Genomic DNA, 18,345 nt, shown 5'->3' with positions numbered 1-18,345 from the left:
GCAGACCCTCGGTGGCTCCGTTGACAGGGCTTCTCAGAGTGGCCCACTGGTTCAGAATGGCTGGCTCTCTATCTGACAAAGAGTTATTTCTGCCTGCTCTCAGACTGAGACTACCATGTGCTGCTGCTGACTAATAGATGAGCAATTTGTGCCGTACATTTTAATACATATGTTGACACCCAGACGGACATAGTAAACAGTTTCACAAACACACCCAAACAAGGTGGGAGTGGAATGTTGTTTTCCAGCTGCTAGAGAAAATGACAATTCTGAGATAGTCCAGTATATGTGTAGTTACTCTTAGTAAAGGAAATTTCTATCGCTGGTAGACCATGTGATTCCTGACTTTCTTCAACTGTTCAGAATTTTATCCAGTCTTTGACTGTTACTGTTGATGGCTATATGTAATCTGATATGTCTCTTCAAGTAACAAAGAAAGTTGCTTTGTCAGTTTTAAGCATAACCATGATTGACAAAGCCTGCTACAGTTTGGCGGCTTGTATTGACAAAGCTCTTGTTCATGTGGGGATTTCTTTGTTTGTCCAGAGATCACAGAACACATTTACTTAGTTTATGCCAAACATTGACCGTTCAACACTAATTTATCCCAGTGTACTGAGATACTGTGTGGCCGTAATGAGATTGAGCTACTGACTGTAAAAGAATCGTGAAAAACCTGTCTGACAAGAATTCCTCCACGCTCTAATGCTAAGCAGAAGAAAAATGTCGCATTGCATGCCAGTTACCCATGATACTGTGTCTTGTTGTGTGAAGTGAGATTGTGGAATAGGTCTCTTCCATCATCATCATGACCTTTAACCTCTCTGATTTCCTGCTCCTGTGACATCATCGGGCACCCTCCACATGATTCAGAAGAGCCACTAAGCTGTAAACTGATTAGCCACTGTCAGCTGCCAGCCTCCCCTACCCCCTCTTGCAACAGTGTCATAGTCTACGTGGAGTTGCGGCTGCCAGAGGTTGAAACAAAGAGCTGTGCAGTGTGTGATGGGTTCAGTGGGATTAGGCCTACTCTGGCTCTCTGCCAGCCTCACACCCTGCTCTTAGACAGTGCTTCTCCAAGACTGTAGCAGAGCTTCAACCACACGTGCACATGCGTACACGCGCACACACATACACACACACACACACACACACACACACACAGACACATACATACATATTCCCGCACACACACGAATACATACATACTCACACCCAGACACACACACACACACCTCCTAGCATCAAAAGCTTAGGAGCCTGCAAGTTTTTATGGAAATGTTTCAGAGTGATTCTGAAATTGAGGGTTTGGTGATGCAGCAGTTTGGTGGTCTAAGACTGGACGGGAAGAGGACTGGACTGTTTAGTCTTACTGTTTTCATTTTCATTTTGAACAAGGCAGTTTCTCTACGTCATTCTGAAACTATTTGACTGTGTAAAGACAAGCTGTAAGATGTTTTTCACGAAAACCAGTGCAGATAACATCTAAGTTTTTGTCGTACCATTTCAGTACCTACCACAGATCATCATGTGCAACAGTGTGTGAGCATGGATTGCTGCTCACTGTTGGCCAGCATTGTAATCAATAAGAACAGAGTGCAGCATGTGGAAAAGTGCGATTCTTACCAGGGGCAAGGTTATGTCCCCCATGTGTGCAGCAATAAACGACAGCAGAAATCTAACATACTGTGGACTCAGTCACAAGAATGCCCTGTGACTCTGAGTTGTTCCTGTGTTGACCTATATGCTAAAGCACAAACTACCTCACCATTTTTTATGGGGAAAAAAAATGGTCTGGAATATTGATTCTAGTTGATTCTTTGTGATGGTTCGCCTTATGTATGAACTGATGATCTCAACTGATTTTGCCATGTAAAATAGGGAACCTTTTTTATTAATGAAAGCCCTTGTGGAAAGTTCTCTGGCTCATTTTTACTCAGAGTGTCGCATAGATTTAAGAAGCATCTAAATGAAATGTAGTTTCATACAACATTATTCCAGTTCACATAATTTTCAATTTTCAGAAGGTTGTTATCTGATGCGCAGCTTGAAGAAGAATAGTGTTGGTTAGATAGGGTCATAAAGCTACACAATGAGCTTTTGTTCTCTGTGGGTTGGTCAGGCTGGTGGGTGACTGGAAGGAATGGCCAGATCACAGTGTGAATGCTGCTATGCTTGTTAGCAGTAGGGAGAGGCCTCTGCTTGGTTTTGGATCAATGATTCATCTAAATGGGCTTCATTCTTCACTGCTCTTTATGACTCCTTCTGTATGAATACAGCTACTGGATCTGGAGTTTCGCTTCCTTCTGGAGTGCATGGTGGCTACTGTGTTGAGGTAACCTCCATGCATGAGTGGGCACAGAGTATGCAGGTTTCCCTCAAACTCAACTCATCTTAGACTGGACTGCTCTGATGCAACAGCTGCCCGGCAGCTGCGCAGCTCTGGTATCTCGTAGGGGGAGACTAAATCAGGACTGCTGCATAGGCCAGTGTTTAAAGCATTACATGAGTAGACTTTCTCATTTATCATTCTTACTTGATTTTTTTTTTTTTTTTTTAAGGTCAGGTAGCAGTTAGTGACCAATCGCCGAACTTAATCAGTGCTCCATGTGAGCTGAAATGATGTGAGTTTTGTGGTGTTTGATATTGGTTTTATGAAGCCAGCATTACGTGCAGCTGTTTCAGAATGTGCTGTCAATAAAGAATGGAATATTGGTCCATTAGCGGAGTGCGGTTTCATAATGCTGTGACCATCCCTCTGGCTTGGAATACTAAAGTGACTTGTATGTGGTTGTAATAGAGATTGAAAGGGAAGGATATCGACAGAGAGAAGGCCAGAGAAAAGAGACAGAATTATAAAGATGATAAAAGTCTAAAAACCTCTCAGATGTGAACCTTGAAGCATTTGTGCTATGACCCCATTCTCATTCACAGATAAGTTGTATTAGCAACAATATCAACCTAAAATGTGCTTTTTATACAGTGTGCATTTGACTCATAGAATTTCTTATTTTATTTGTTTTTTGTGTCGTCGCTTATGCTCGGCAAACAGCTCATTCTTTGTGAATCATTTAAATAACGTCATTTAGCACACCAAGAGGTACTCAAAACAAATTTTATTTTCTTCCCTTTGGATTGTATTCTACCCATTGTTCCTAATAAGCAAAGCTAACATCTGCCATTTCGTGGAAATATCATTCGATCCAACTCCCTTAGCAGTGTACTCTGAAAAACAGGTTTTCTTCTGACTTCTGGAGCCAATAGTAGCCCTAAAGCTTGCTCCACTTACACTGCCTTGAGGAAACACTATGCCTTTGTTTGCAAAGGAATGCACTGGGACTCTATGACCAAAAACACAAAAAAATGGAGTCTGTGTAACGCGCATTTTTGTACATAATTCATGTCTCTCTGCATTTATCATTATTTCTTTTTTTTGGTTGACGGTCACATTGGATCAAAAGAGGATGTTTAAGTTAAAGGAGATCATTTGTGCGTGATGGACAGTACTCATGAAAAGCTCCCTTCTCTCACTTAACAAACCAAACAGTCTTACATAACACGAGTCAAAAGTTCAGTCTTACAGCTTAAAGGGTATCTAATTCTGGTTTTGTGACTTTTTTTCCCCTCATCACATGCCTGAATGAGAGTAGAAGTAATGATGCCTTCTTGAAATGATTGGGCAGTGTTGGAGTCAGTATAGTATACTGTGTAGATGTTATACCACAGGACTTATATATATATTTATATGTGTGTGTGTGTGTGTGTGTGTGTGTGTTTTAGATGACAGTTTAACTCAGGCCTTACTCTGACTGAGAACACTAAATGTCAGTAGTGGAAGCGACACAGGGACACAGGGAGTCGTGCTTTGCAGCTTGCACAGTTCAGTAAAATGCAGCACAAGTGGATCAGCACTTTCTGGTTTTGTTGGGTGGAACTGGAGGATGCTGATTGAGGGATTGTTCTGCACCTCTCTCCTGACTGCTCAGTTGACACTGTGCCTTGCAGCAGCACTGCTGGTGACCACACAGCCCAACCCAGCCATCAGCAGATCTAATTTTAGATTCTTTATGTTCTACACCCCCGTAAAGCATCATCTCAGTGAATGTACAAGAAGAATGGTAAACATGCACTCTGTTCAACAAGAAAGACTCGCAGGGAATTTAGCCCTTCTGGAAGAACTTCACAAATGATTGAAGGTGAACCTTCAATTAAACGTCAGTCAGATCTTCCCTTTTCCCTGCTTTGAAAGGATTTTTTCCTTGCAACCTCAGCTTTTTCTGCATTAAGCATTTCAACTTGTAATGAATCACAAGCCTGAGGTGAGATAGATATTTCAAGAAAGGGTGGCTCTGAATGGTCCCCCTTTTCACAAATCAAACTATGTAGGCCTAAGCTTAGTATTGAGAACTTGCATACATGGCGTATGGTATTTGTGGATATCTTTGCTGTAGAAGAGATGAAAAATAGCTGTAGATATGATGGATGTCAAAATGTCTGCAGTAGACATGTAATGAGCTCTTTGTTCATTTTAGAGAACACCAGTGCACCTCTTTTTTTTTTTTTTTTTTTTTGTACAAGATTTATTAATTACATTCCTTAGTTGACTGACTTGGGCTTACAAGATTGATTCTCCTTGCCACAGGCAAGGATTATGGAGTAGACTTGTTTAAATGTAAAGATATATTTTCAAGAAAGTGTGAGAGAGATGTCTTTACATTCTTCCCCTGAAGGCGACATAGATTGCTTCTACAATTTTCATAGACTGTTTAAAAAGTTGAATTTTGACCAAAGATGTGAAGTGCTGAAGTCAACAGCTGTAATTGTGCGGCATCCCAAGCTGTTGACCATGGTGGTTATGACTGGCTGCATGGTAGGATTTTACACTGTAGTCATAAGATCAGCTCAGTGAAACCTTGGTATGGAATCCTACCTCCAGCCTCATAGCAGGAAAGGGTAATGTAATTGTGCAACATGTTTAGAGCTTGTAATAGAAAGTGAAATTTGAAGGAAGTGTGTTTGTGTGTGTATGGGTGTGGGTGGTGTGTGTGTTTGTGTGTGTGGGTTCGTGCATGTGAATGAGTGAGTATGTGTAATTCAGTGAATATCACTTAGTAAGAGAATGACTAAGAGGCAGGGTGAGGAATAGAAAGTATGCATGGGCACTGGAGAATGACATGCTTGACTAAAGATCAGTGGAGACTGAGCACGTCCCAGGAGTGATTCACAAACGAAAGAAAGCACTCCATCCTTAAAACATTCACTGAATGAAATTAGTGCAGATAAGAGATGGTTTGTGGCGTTTATCTCATCTTACAAAGGAAGAGGAAAACTTCTGTAATGCTATCATGTTCAGTGATCCCACTCGATTTGAATGCATTTCTTTCAAGTCACTCTGGATGGGAGTGTCTGCCAAAGGAAATAAAATTGTAATTGTAATTGATGCACCACACTGCACACTGTCCTTCTGTATGGAGGCCTAACATTGCCTGGTCCTCTCTGTTTTCACAGGCTGATTTCCGCCACACACACACACACACACACACACACACACACAGTGTAAAGCACTGAACACTTTGTTGCCGTGGTGGAACGTGTCATCATATGTGGGCTTGTGAATGCGGGCTTGGTGACAAGGTTGTTGTATGTAATGTCTGAAATTTGACCTCCACTAGAACCTTTCACTGGCCTGGATCTTTGGATTCTGCAAATCCTATTCCACACGAGAAGCTCAAAACATAATCAAAACTCATCAAACCTCAGTATTTAACTGTTTATTCCTTTCTGCTAGTTTTCTTTCATCATCTTGGATGCTTATGCTCTCTCTTCTGAAGGCCACATGTAATGGAATGTCCCTGTTTTCCACTCTGTCTGCTTAATACCTAAAGGCTTATATTAAATGAAAGATGCCTCTGATATCCGTTTTGTGAATAAAGGACCCTGTCCATTAGTTTCATGAAGATGGACTTTCATATCAGATCCATGACTAATCGTATGGAGGTACCACTGCTAACAGCTATAGTTAGAACTTGACTGATACAGTCTTCAAGCAAGTGCCCTCAAGCACAAATCTGTACTGCCTCTCCCGGTCCTAGTATTTCTTTCTTTTTCACACATTCAAAACCAAAGGTGACATTACTCCTGATTAGAATCACATGTAGATTGAAGTATCAGTTACTTTTCTTTTGTTGAGTAATGATGTACGTGCTGACTTGTAGCATTGCTGTATATTACACATGGGTAAAGTTATATCCTGGGTTTATTTTTACTTCTCTCATATTTGAGATCCAGGACTGTGAGTGATAGAGTTTTTGGGAACTGGCCATACAGCTCTTACCTCATCAGACCTAATGCTCAGAACTGAGATAATTAGACAATGGGGTTCTGTGTTCACTCACTGAAGCGTTTGATTGTTCGCCTTTGGCCATTTGATTTGCTCACTCACTCACTCACTATCTAAGCCGCTTGTCCTGATTAGGGTCGCGGGGGGGGGTTGGAGCCTATCCCAGCACTCATAGGGCGAAAGACGGGGAAACACCCTGGACAGGTCGCCAGTCCATCGCAGGGCAGACACACAGACAAACACACTCACACACACATTCATACCTAGGGGCAATTTAGTGTCTCCAATTCACCTAACCTGCATGTCTTCGGACTGTGGGAGGAAACCGGAGCTACCGGAGGAAAGCCACACAGACACGGGGAGAACATGCAAACTCCTTTGATTTGCTCAGTGATGGTATAATGGAGTATTTCTGTTCTTTTGAATAACATGCAGATCATAAATAGTTTCAAGCCATAGTTTCCTACCCATCTGGTCAGTGTGAGCATATGACTAATTTGGTCATAGATGCATTTGCGTGCAAAAAGCTTCACATAAATAGTTAGTGCTGGCCAGTGTCAGATGTGTAGCATTTTACGTTGGGTGGAGATTTTAATTGCATCCAGAGGTTGTAGCTAAGCTGGAAGCCTTTTTTTTTTTGTTTATTTGTTTAATTACGTGGCAGACATGGATGCAGTTTGTGCTTTGCTTGCATCTGAAGCTGTCTACTCTGTGCATATGCTCTCATCGCTACAAAGCCTCTTTTCCATGTTGCAGCCAGGCCTGTGAGAGTCAAGCTCTTTCTGAGTACTCATTGTCATACATGTGCTGTGAACAGAGCTGTTCTCATACTGTTTCACATAGAAGGCCTGTACTTCACCAGGCAAAGCGTGCTTAAGAAGACTGTTTGTCACTCTTTGCTTCTATTATGTGGCTCTGGACTTTGGGACCCGATAAATCAAGTCTGGTGAAGGATGATGAATTATGTCTGGCAAAGGATGTGTTTTAGGCGAGCCATACGATTCCTATTTCCATAAACTTGACTTATTTTCTTTATTATGAAAAGACAGATGGCATAATTCTCTACCCAGCATAAAACACATTTCTAGTTTTTTATCCCCAAATGTTTCCAACTAGGTGTTAAAAAATGTAATGTTGGAAGGTTGTAGGTTTTTGGTTGTGTTACAGTCAGGGTTTAAAGTCTGTAGACTGGCAGTGTAGTGATGAGTGCTTGGCAGATTTACAGACCTTCAGGCCTTCTCACTGACCTGGATGTCCTGAGATGTGACAGAAACTGTACAGCAAATGATCAGGCAAGTCACCTTGGCTGAGCCTGTTAATACGTTATGACAAGTGACAGACACTCAAGAAAGCAACAAAGCTGGGGAGTGTTGGTTTGCATTTCCTTTAGATTTTTTAGGAACCTGCTTAGGAAAAAAAGCCTTGCTGTATATGTGGCATTTTTCTTATAAAGTGTGATTAAGAAAAAAAACAAAAACACACGCATAAAACTAATTCTATTATGACTAATATACTATGAAATTATTCAATTATGAAAATGAATCTTCACGTACAACAATATAACCTGTTACTCTGACAGAACACCATGCTGAGGGATTATGGTGGAATGCTGCCGCATATGTCAGAAAATCTTGTTACTTAATCTGATTATACGCTATTCACTGCTCAGGACAGCCCTGTTGTTACCTGGAGTTTTGTGAGCTCTTAACATATGAAAAAAGTGTACTGCTTTAAGTAGCAGTGTATAGAAATGTCATGTATGAGGAAGTGGAATGGGTAAAATAGCCTTTGCACTCTAGACATTATTATTTCTATTTTTTTTACTGTTCAGCTGCAGTGTTCATGACCTATTATACGAGTGAGGGTGGATGCAGAAGTTCAGACATGCAAGGACTGGAGAGCAGAAAGCCATAATGACAGAGGCAGATTTTCAAAGGGGTAATAAAACCATTATGCTGAAAGTTAAGTTGTTTGACTCTTGTCCTGGCCTTGAATGTGTAGTCAATAGTCTTTTTTTTTTTTTTTTTTTATAAGCTTTGTTTAATAAACAGTCCCAGAGTGGTTATTTTCAGTCCAACACTGGAACAGATAGATCATTTCCATATTTCTTTTTATCTTTTTTGATTTTGTTTCAGTATCACTTTATTCCGCTGTGAAAAAAATATGACAAAGCATAGCGATAGCAGCTTTGAACTCAAGGCCATTGCTGAAGAGAGGAGAGGCAGACTGAACCCAGTGAGACAGTACAGGCTGTGACGTGTCTTTGCCGGGCTGCTCCGTTTAGGGCCATCTGTGCATCTGACTGTGTTGCTGAGATCAGAGTGGATGAGTATGGCTCTGACCATGTAGACCTGTGTCCCGAGGCCCTGTACCCAGGCTGTGAAAGAGTATGCCAACGACCGTAGCTCTGCTCTGACTGACACGCCGCACCAACACACATGGTGAGGATTAGGAGCTGAGCACACTGGCACTGTTTTGATAAGATCTTTCCTTCCCAGGGTCTCGAGCCAAGAGATAATATTTACCTGTTGAAGTCAATTAGGCCACGTGGCATGTGCTCACAGCAGGTCGCTACGTGTGTGCCGTGTGTGTGTGTGTGTGTGTGTGTGTGAGAGTGGTGTAATGCTGTGATTGTTTCAACGCCACAGCCCTGGGACCCTTAGAGCGATCTCATACTGCTCTCATCATACTGCACTGCCTCTTTGGGGCTCCTCCAAAAATGTTTGCTAAACATTCCCTCATGTCCTGCGTCGGGGAAAAGTTATGAACTTCACATTGCTGCTTTTGATATCACACAGTTCATGTGCTCGGCAGTTGTCCCTGCCACACCCCATCCCACCCCGGCCTTTTTCTGTAAATAACGGTTTGCGTACTTACTCACCATTTGCTGCCTTGGGACAAGGCTTCACTTTGGACTCTGGACAACTGCTAGGGCTACTCTACTGATAGCAGCAGAATAAGATTTACTGTTGGAGATATGGAGCGAGCCAAGGTTGGACTGCTTACATGTGTTGCTCACTCTAAAAGTGTCCATTTAAACTATGGATGATTTTACAAATTCCAGGTGGTTGTCTGTACTTAAACAATACATAAATCATGGTTCATTTTAAGGCTGCATTTAGCTCAAATTTCCTACCACAACAAAAAGGAATGCTGTATGGCAAGCAGTTCAAGCAGTACCTGGAATGTTCCTTTGTCTGTCTAGCCTGCAGAATATGTCCTTACATTGCCTCCCTCAAATTGAATGGGGAATATTGGAATCTTGGAGTTCGGCTGCATGGATGGACAGGAAATGCTGCGTTGAACCGAGACTCTGGAGGAAGTGCTGAGGTGACACCTCGACACATGATTGGCTGTCCTTATCTGACCTGTCTTCCTGGAGCTGAACTGACTGGCCAGTTCATTCTGGAGGAGACTACTTGGAATAAATTCCTCAAATCCCATCCCATAAATGTGCCATCTAAAGGCTATGTAACATCTCTGGTCTGTTTTCAGGGTTGCACATTATGCGAAGCATGTGCAGATCTCCTTTGAGACCGACACCTGACACTCATTGTGCGCTGTAGTCATTCTGATTAGGGTATTGTTTGGAAATCCACGCAGTGATGATGATATTGTTAGCAAAACCTGCTAGGTGTGACATGAGTATTAGACAGTGTGAGATAATGGCTGCTGGCTGGTACCGTGGCGATACGACCCAACCCTCTCTGGTGGAGCAGTGTGTCCTTAGCTCACCAATTAGCCAGACTGTGTATGAGTCAGAACAGGGTGGTGTGTACTGATGGTGCCAGACTAGATTTCTTTTGGGTGTATATGTGCTGGCCTGTGTGTCTGGGCTCATTTGATTGATCCGTGGCACGGTACATTCTAACTCAGTGACTGGGTGTTGAGAGGACAGGGAATGAACCAGCGTGTTTTCTCTCCCCTCTCCAGACGGACAGGGGCAGCTCAGAGTGGTTCACAGTGGAATTTGTTTACTTGCGGTGCAGCTACAAATAACTGTGGGGTTCATACATGCTATATAACTACTTTCCTTCAGGCAAGCATTCAACACAAACAGGGCAGTGGGGAAATAATGGACTCCTATTAAAACACTTATGACACATGCGCTTTTCCTCAACTTTACACTTTTTTTTTTTCACCTCTAAGCTCCTGTTTGTCTCTTTGGACCAATCTGTCTCAGAAAAACATAGTGAAGGTGAACATACATTAACATTTAACCCTAAGAAATCAGCCATCAGAAAATAGTTTAACTGGGAAATGTTTTTCCTCTGTGTGTTTCCATTCGCAAACGTGCTCACATGGCAGGCAGCTCATTATCTGTTGCGCTGTACAGTAGATTGTGAAAGGGTAGACTATCACATTCCATAAGAATGTGATGGCTTTCAATCATTTAGAAACTGAATAGCTCAAATGTTTATAGGAGTGGGAAGGACAAAAAAAAACCTCTATCTCTGAAGTGGCACAGAGCGTACTTCTGTTGAAATGAGTTTGTTTCTTCTTTTGAGATGTCGCCCTCCCTTATGATTATGTGTGATGAAATTTGGTTGAGCAACTGTATAGTCTGATGGTACACTGAACAAAGTCCTGTTCTGCGCCTGCTCTTTGGAAAAACACCATTTGCCCTGTGCGTTGTGCTTATCGCATGCAGTTGTAATTATTTTGGTTTATGCCTAGAACGTGTCTGCAGCTCCAGAGAACAGCCAGTAAATCACTCAACAACTTCCATTATAGTATATATATGACCCCTGATCCTTGCTCCATGCCTTCTCCCATATCTAATCTCATCACTGACCTTTTTCTTCTTCTTCTTTTATTCTCAGGCCTTTGGAAATGCAAAGACTGCTCACAATAATAACTCCAGTCGTTTTGGCAAGTTCATCCAAGTGAACTATCAAGAGAGTGGCACAGTCAGGGGGTAAGCCTGTCCTCACATCACTGTTCAACACAATGCTATTACTGTATTTAGTTCTAATTTTGAACAATTTACAAACTTTGGGATACTTGAATAGCAAACACTTTGACTGTTTGCACTTTCATTTTAGAGCATATGTTGAGAAATACCTCCTGGAGAAGTCAAGGCTTGTCTACCAGGAGCATAACGAACGGTAAGAGTATTTCTGTATATAAACCGTCCTTTTTGTTCTGAATTTTTCACACTGCAAGTCAGAAAAATATCAGTCACAGAGCGTTTCTCTGATTAATATTTAGGTATATGGCACATTTGTATGGCTTGTGTAAGAGCTATGTACTTGCCTCATCATTAAACAGACACAAGTTATCAGTGGTCAGTAGTTACTGGCTTAGTGGCGGGAAAGTGAGTGAATGGAGCGTTGTGTCTTTAGGAGAGCATATGGGAATGATTTTTACCACCCAGTATTTACTGTTATTAGTGCAGTCGTCAAGCGCAAAGATGTAACAGTCATCTAGTCACACCTAAATGGGTCTACCCCCATGCAAACAGACCGTCATTCTGGAGACCACTGATCTCACTGGTTTAAGGAGCATTCCGAATCTGAGAGTTTCTGAAGGACGCAACCATTCTCACATGCCAGACCGTAATTTCCTAATGGTGTATGTTTCATTTTGATGACGGGGCGGGGGGGGGGACAACAGTCATGCGTTAGTATCAAATTTGAGCCGACACTTGTTGGATCCTCCCAGACTAAGTTACATGTCTGGGAATTTATATAAACCTACGATTGTGTATCTGAACTGACAGTGATGTCCACTCTGATAAGAAGACAAGAGTTCTGGAAAACTCTCTTCCTTTTGTCTTTTCTTCACCAACACAGGTTTTCACCTGTTCATGCAGAGAACGTTCTCAAGTTTCATCTCATAATGAAATGTAACATTATCATTAACTGGGTCACTATAAAAGCTTATCATCTGAAATATCTTTAAGCCGTATTTCATTACTTTGGAAGATATTTAATTTTTTTTTAATAAAATATTGCTCTGCATTATAAATTTTTCATTTTGTTCTCATCATTCTGTATTACTTGTTCATGCATGCCTGTTTATTCTAGTCTTTGTGTTTTCTTGAAAAATCTCTTTGTGATTCTCTGTGTTGGGCTGGTTGGCCTGCATGCTGTAAGCCTGTTGCTGAGTGGGGCTGACAGTGCTGGTGTTGTGATGTGGGGGGGGGTTAGGCTTGTATAGGGAGGCCCAGTGGGTTACTCTGTTGGCCTCTTATTGAGATGGATTGCTGACTTCGGGCTCCCACTGCTGTGAGAGGGGGGTCCCACCAGCTGTAGCCCCTCTGTGACCTTTGACCACAGCACAATTTTATTGCAGAACAGCGACAGGCTCAACACACTCGCTCCCTGAGTGATTTTTTTTTTTTTTTTTTTTAAACTGTAATTTATTTGAGTTTTAGCTCACACGGTCTTATGGTTATGCTGCATCTGATATTAGACTAACTGTCTTCCAGGAACTACCATGTCTTTTACTACCTGCTGGCAGGAGCAAGTGAGGAGGAGAGGATGGCGTTTCACCTCAAAAAGCCTGAAGAGTACCATTACCTCAATCAGGTGGGCCCCTTGCCTGGCTTTACTGCTTACTGACTAACAGCATTCAGTCCCATTGTGAGATCTGAAGAATAGCAGAGCTGTTTAAAAGGGCCAGTGTCAACAATCATAACCAAACCACTCCCTTTTCATACTTTTGTGTGGGTTTGCCAAAGATTCTGTTTGCTGATGAGCAGGAGTAATGTTTTTAGAGAGCGGCATGTCTGTTCTCTGTGTGTGTGTGTGTGTGTGTGTGTGCGCGCGTGCATATGTGTGTGTGTGTGTGTGTGTGTGTGTGCGTGGGTGCACGTGTGTGGGGAGTGTGCATGTGTGTCACAGTACGCAGTTGTCTGCTCTTAGAGAGGCCTGAACTGGCCACAGACAGACTCCCTCAGACCCAGCAAACAGGAAGGAGGGAAAGCAGAGTGCGGAGGAAACAGATTCCATTGTTCACTCCTTTAAGCCAGCCCATGGTCTTGCCTACAGAGACGCTTTCAAAACTAATCCCCCAGCAAAAAAACAGCACTATGCTTTTAGCATACACCCTCATTTCCATAACACAAGCACACTTGTATTAATCTGAATGCTGTTTGAGAGAGAGAATGTATATAGTACATGGATATGTTAGACATTAAGCCAAACAATTCAGTTCAGTGTGTGTGTGTGTGTATACAGACAAGGAATTAACATCCTTTGTGTGTGTATTGATGTCTGTGTGTGTGTGTGTGTGTTAAGGAGGGAGAGTGACATTTAATGGACTCTTATGTCTGTTACATATCTGGAGTTTGGTAAGCAGCAGGGCTCAGCCTCACAGCCCCACTTGTCTAGTCAAACACACACTCTCACACACACACACACACTCTCAGTCTTTACTGGCATGTGAAAGTCAGTGGCAAGGCTTTCAGGACACAGCACACACAGAGGGCAGTCTATGGCCTCAGCTGAATGCAACAGGCTCTCTTTTTATTCACAGATATTTACTCAGAAGAACTCTGCCATGCTCCCTCTCTGCTGTCAGTGCTCAAAATATTCTCACATACTCACTGGAATTTTCGGCTCGGGGGAAAATAATGTTGCTCAAGGCTTCAAGGTTTTCTTAATCTCCCAGTCGTGAAAATAATAATAATAATAACAATCCCACAGACACGCATGCCATAGCCCACCATACTGGGGAAACCAAAACCCTATTTTGAAAAGTGTTTTGGAGGTGTGAATTCTTTCCATACTTCTCCGATGCTATCATACTGTTACTATTTCTCACCTCCTGTATCAAATGAATGCCTGTGAGCTTTTCAAGAATTCAGAGCATTTCTCAAGTTATGCTTAAAATCCCACCAGCTATGCTGTGCCAAGTTATGTTTATATCTCAGAGTTTTAAGCAAGCTATTTTGAAAATTTGGATATCATAAATCAAATTATGCTAATTAGACAGAATACAGTGTATAGTATGCAAAGATATGCTGGGGCATGTTTTTCCTCAACTGTTCTTGTCGTTAGTCATCAAACCTGAGATCCATATCATTATCCCATGCATGTGTGTACGTGTGTGTATGTGTGTGTATGTATATGTGTATGTGTATGTATATGTGTGTATAAGTGTATAGAAGGAGCCCTGAGCATGTGGCCAAATCCTTTATTTGTCTTCCCCTTCATTAACAGCATGACTTTTCGGATACCAATCAGAAAGTGTTACTAGAAAATCATGTGTTTGTCTGTATGTGTGTGTGTGTGTGTGCGTGCGTAAGATGTGTATTGAATGTCGCCTAACCTCATCTACCTTACTTCCAGATGACAAAGAAACCTCACAGACTGCTCTGGGAAAATTACTATGAAAATGAACCGGTCAGTATTTATGTGTGCCACTGCACGGACGGATCACTAGCTACCTCACAAAACCTTTCCATAGCGCTCACTTCACGCGTTTCTGCCCTTCCAGAAACCACTCCCGTGCACTCAGCGTGTGTATTAGCTCTGGTGTGACACTGTCTGTTTCCTGTACGTCTTATTTGGTCATTGTGAGAGTTTGTGGAATGGACCAGAATGTGTTTGTCTGGTCCTCACCCCTGATCCACAGGGTGCGTGACTTTTGCAAAGCAAGCGTCACTCATTTTTCCGAGCATTTCTTGTGTGAACTCTGAGAATCTCGGTCAGATGTCTATCTACCAGCAAACACTTTGTGAGATTGAATGAGAGACTGATAAGCAACAGTACAAACATGCTCTTATTTGCACTGGGAGGGTTTCTTTGGTTGCAAATATACACATGTTGACATAGCCTTGTAGTAGCTACATAGAACCCCTTCTCTCTTTCTGTTTCTCTCTCTCTTTCTGTGTGTGTTTATACCTCTCTCCTCATACCCCTCTTAATGGTAGTCAGAATGCTTTATTGTAGCTCACACTACTGCTTCCCACTACTGTGGAGTGCACAGCCAGTCTGACCTTTTGACCTAAGGTGGTATATAATGTAGACTGAACGTAAAGAGGGGCATGGAACACACACATAGAGAGAATCTATGTACTGTTTGCTATCATTTAATGTTAATGGAATTACTCCAAGTAACATTAGCATCTCTAAATTGATTTTATTTGATTAGAAATAGTTTTATATAACACATTGATACACAAAAATTCAATGACCAAAAAGACTACGGTGTTCCTGGTGAGAGGTTTTTTTTTGTTTGTTTTTGTTTTTTGTTTTTTTGTCATGGGGTTTCTGGTGGCTGAGAAGAGCTTTGTGTCTGTGTTTAATATTCTCTGTTCCATTTCTGGTATTGTTGCATTCACCAATGAACCACAGTAAAGACAACATACAGTAACAAAAACACAATGAATGATTTTGTTATTGTGTGCTTGGCATCAGTCAAATGGTAAGTTATCTCAAGGTGATTCTTGCTCGGGTAGAATGCCTTTGTTTTGAGACAAATATTACAGGGCACAGTGATTTTCTTTGCGGCAGCATGAAGTGTGATTGATATAACAGTGAAAATAAGGGCTTTGGTGGAATTATTCTCAAGAAAAATATTGCATCTTTGCCTAGAGTGATTCTGAAAGACTTACAGATTTTACCATGAGAAATTATCCTTTTTACATTTCCTACACTGGAAATGTGAAAGGAAGGAAAGCAAAAAGACAACATTTTGTTTTAACTATAAAGATGGACCAGTACTTTAAAAGCTGATTGAGTTTCAGAGCTGTTTGACTTTCCATGACTCTGGTATGCCATAATTATGGCATCAGTTGTTGAGGAGAGGCAATGAAGGAGACACTGTCTCATTAAAGGGAGGACATGTGTGTATAAATTTGCCCATGTTGTTGTGAGCAGGAAGCTGTTTCCCTGCCAGCTGGAGCAAACTCCTGTGGATGGCAGTGAGCCTAGTATGGCTTCTGGCCTCTCTCTCTCTCTCTCTCTCTCTCTTTCTCTCTCTCTTTCTCTCTCTCTTTCTCTCTCTCTTTCTCTGTCTGCAGTCTGCAGTTTTAGCCTGCTAACTCTGTAGCAAACTGTGCTGTGCTAGTGCTTACTTTAAGGCAAAATGTAAACTTCAGTCATGCCCTGGTGTTTTTTCATGTGTCAAAATGTTAGCATGTGCAAACCATTAACAAAACCATGCGACTGGTTTATAAAGATATTCTTGGCAATCCCAAGTTGCCTCATTTATTTTGCACTCAGCAAAACATTTACACTCGCTAAAGAATCAAATAAACGAAGATGATACATCTTTAATTTGGCACCCTGAATCACTCCAATACATGTTGTATGGGTTTTTTTTTTTCTCTCAAACTCTTTTAAGAGATGTCAACACCTTGGGTGATAGGAGTTAAATTAGTGTGACCTTTTGGCCTTTTTACTTTGTGAACTCTGGGCACAGAGCCATGAGGCTTCACACTGTGAGATATTGAGTTGCTTGTTGGTCTTTGTAGACAGATGTAAATGGTGATTTTAATATAAACATAAATTTAGTGTAAACTGTACCTGTGCTGACAGTTTGTGTCTCCATTCAAGACTTAACACCCATCTTTCCCTCCCCTGCTTCTCCGGTTCCGTTATTATACGGCATGAATTAAGTCATAAATCATTTGTTTTCTTATTGCCTTTGTGTCTTTGCCAAATTTCCATGGAGTGTGTGTGTAAAAGACCAGCTCTCTGAATTTTCCACTGCATGGGCAGAACATGCAGATGCAAACATTTCACCAAGCCCTTATTTTCAACCAGAAAAATGCTGCAACTCTAGCCTGTTTGACCAAACTTCATAATGACATGGTGTGTGAGTCACTCATCCTGGGCTCCGTCATGCTACCATTCAGCCTTTTAGCCATAACCAGTCCATCAGCTTCAAGTCCTTATTTGAGATGTGTACATTAACTTAATAATTTTTGGTGGTTAAAGCGTGTAGCATGTCGAGCCATTTTTTGGTGCAGTAGTAGAGCATCATGTGAATGGGCACCCTCTAAGCACCGCGAGTAGTACCCAATAAACCCATAACATAAAACTGCCGATGGAAAGAACCTGGGTTGTGATAGAAATTGAATTGCCTGAAATACTGGTGACGCCTTTCCCGTTGTTGTTGAAACCAGCAGGATTGCTTCACAGTGGAAGGGGAGGATCTGAAACATGACTTTGAGCGGTTGCAGCTGGCTATGGAAATGGTGGGGTTCCTGCCCGCGACGCGCAAACAGTGAGTCCCTCCAAAACCTGGTCTTAAAAACATTATTCCGCCTTTTTCCTTGCTTCATATATTGGACAGATATATCTGAATATATATTTATATGCAGACACACGCGCATACTTACACATACACAGATGTACAGGCTTAAAAATGCACCAGTACCCACTCAAAATTACAGAGTTCCCATATGTTGTTCTCCCAATGTGGAGGAAAATATCATTTTATTGGTTATTGACATTGTGGCTTTGCTTGTGTACTGTATTGGAGGCATTGTGCCGTCACAAACGAGGCTACAGTGAAGAAGTCATTGTAACTTTTGGTTTCTCTCCCACATACAGAATCTTTTCATTGCTGTCAGCTATCCTTCATCTTGGGAACATCAGATACAAGAAGAAGACATACCGAGATGACTCCATTGATATCTGCAATCCTGAGGTGCTACCCACTGTGTCAGAGTTACTGGAGGTATGTGATTAGAAGCAGTTAGATTCTTTTCTTTACGCCAGCATCAACTTCACATGCACGTACTTATGGTCAAACACACCCTTGGGTCACACGGTTTTGGAATGTGGCCTGAAATCTCATCACCTTCATGTAAAGCAACTCTCACTCTAACACACTCTGTTGCTTAGAGAAACACACCTCTCTGCCATAAGCCACACTGAATCACCAGCAAAAGAGCAGCCATGCCTCAGCCGTCTCAGGGCTATCCATAATGTTAAGATTAAAGCTGCTACGCTAATGGAGAGCTGTCAGTAGAGGCCTCATGGTGATGAAGACACACACACACACACACGCGCGCACACACGTGCAGAGTGAGATAATAAGTGCAC

General features: G+C 41.8%; 1 protein-coding gene across 1 annotated transcript in view; it reads left to right on the top strand.

Moving 5' to 3' along the window:
* The window catches only part of myo9aa (myosin IXAa), a 60,484-nt gene that overhangs the window by 10,447 nt on the left and 31,692 nt on the right, over window positions 1–18,345 (top strand). The window contains exons 2-7 of the mRNA XM_030764690.1: window positions 11,164–11,258; window positions 11,386–11,448; window positions 12,774–12,873; window positions 14,638–14,691; window positions 17,424–17,521; window positions 17,851–17,977. Coding sequence (XP_030620550.1) covers window positions 11,164–11,258; window positions 11,386–11,448; window positions 12,774–12,873; window positions 14,638–14,691; window positions 17,424–17,521; window positions 17,851–17,977 — 537 coding nt within the window. The remainder of the gene's footprint in view (window positions 1–11,163; window positions 11,259–11,385; window positions 11,449–12,773; window positions 12,874–14,637; window positions 14,692–17,423; window positions 17,522–17,850; window positions 17,978–18,345) is intronic.

This window comes from Chanos chanos, chromosome 2, assembly GCF_902362185.1.
Source record: "Chanos chanos chromosome 2, fChaCha1.1, whole genome shotgun sequence".
NCBI lineage: Eukaryota > Metazoa > Chordata > Actinopteri > Gonorynchiformes > Chanidae > Chanos > Chanos chanos.
Note: the sequence above shows the minus strand (reverse complement) of the source record. Positions and strands in the feature narration are given on the sequence as shown.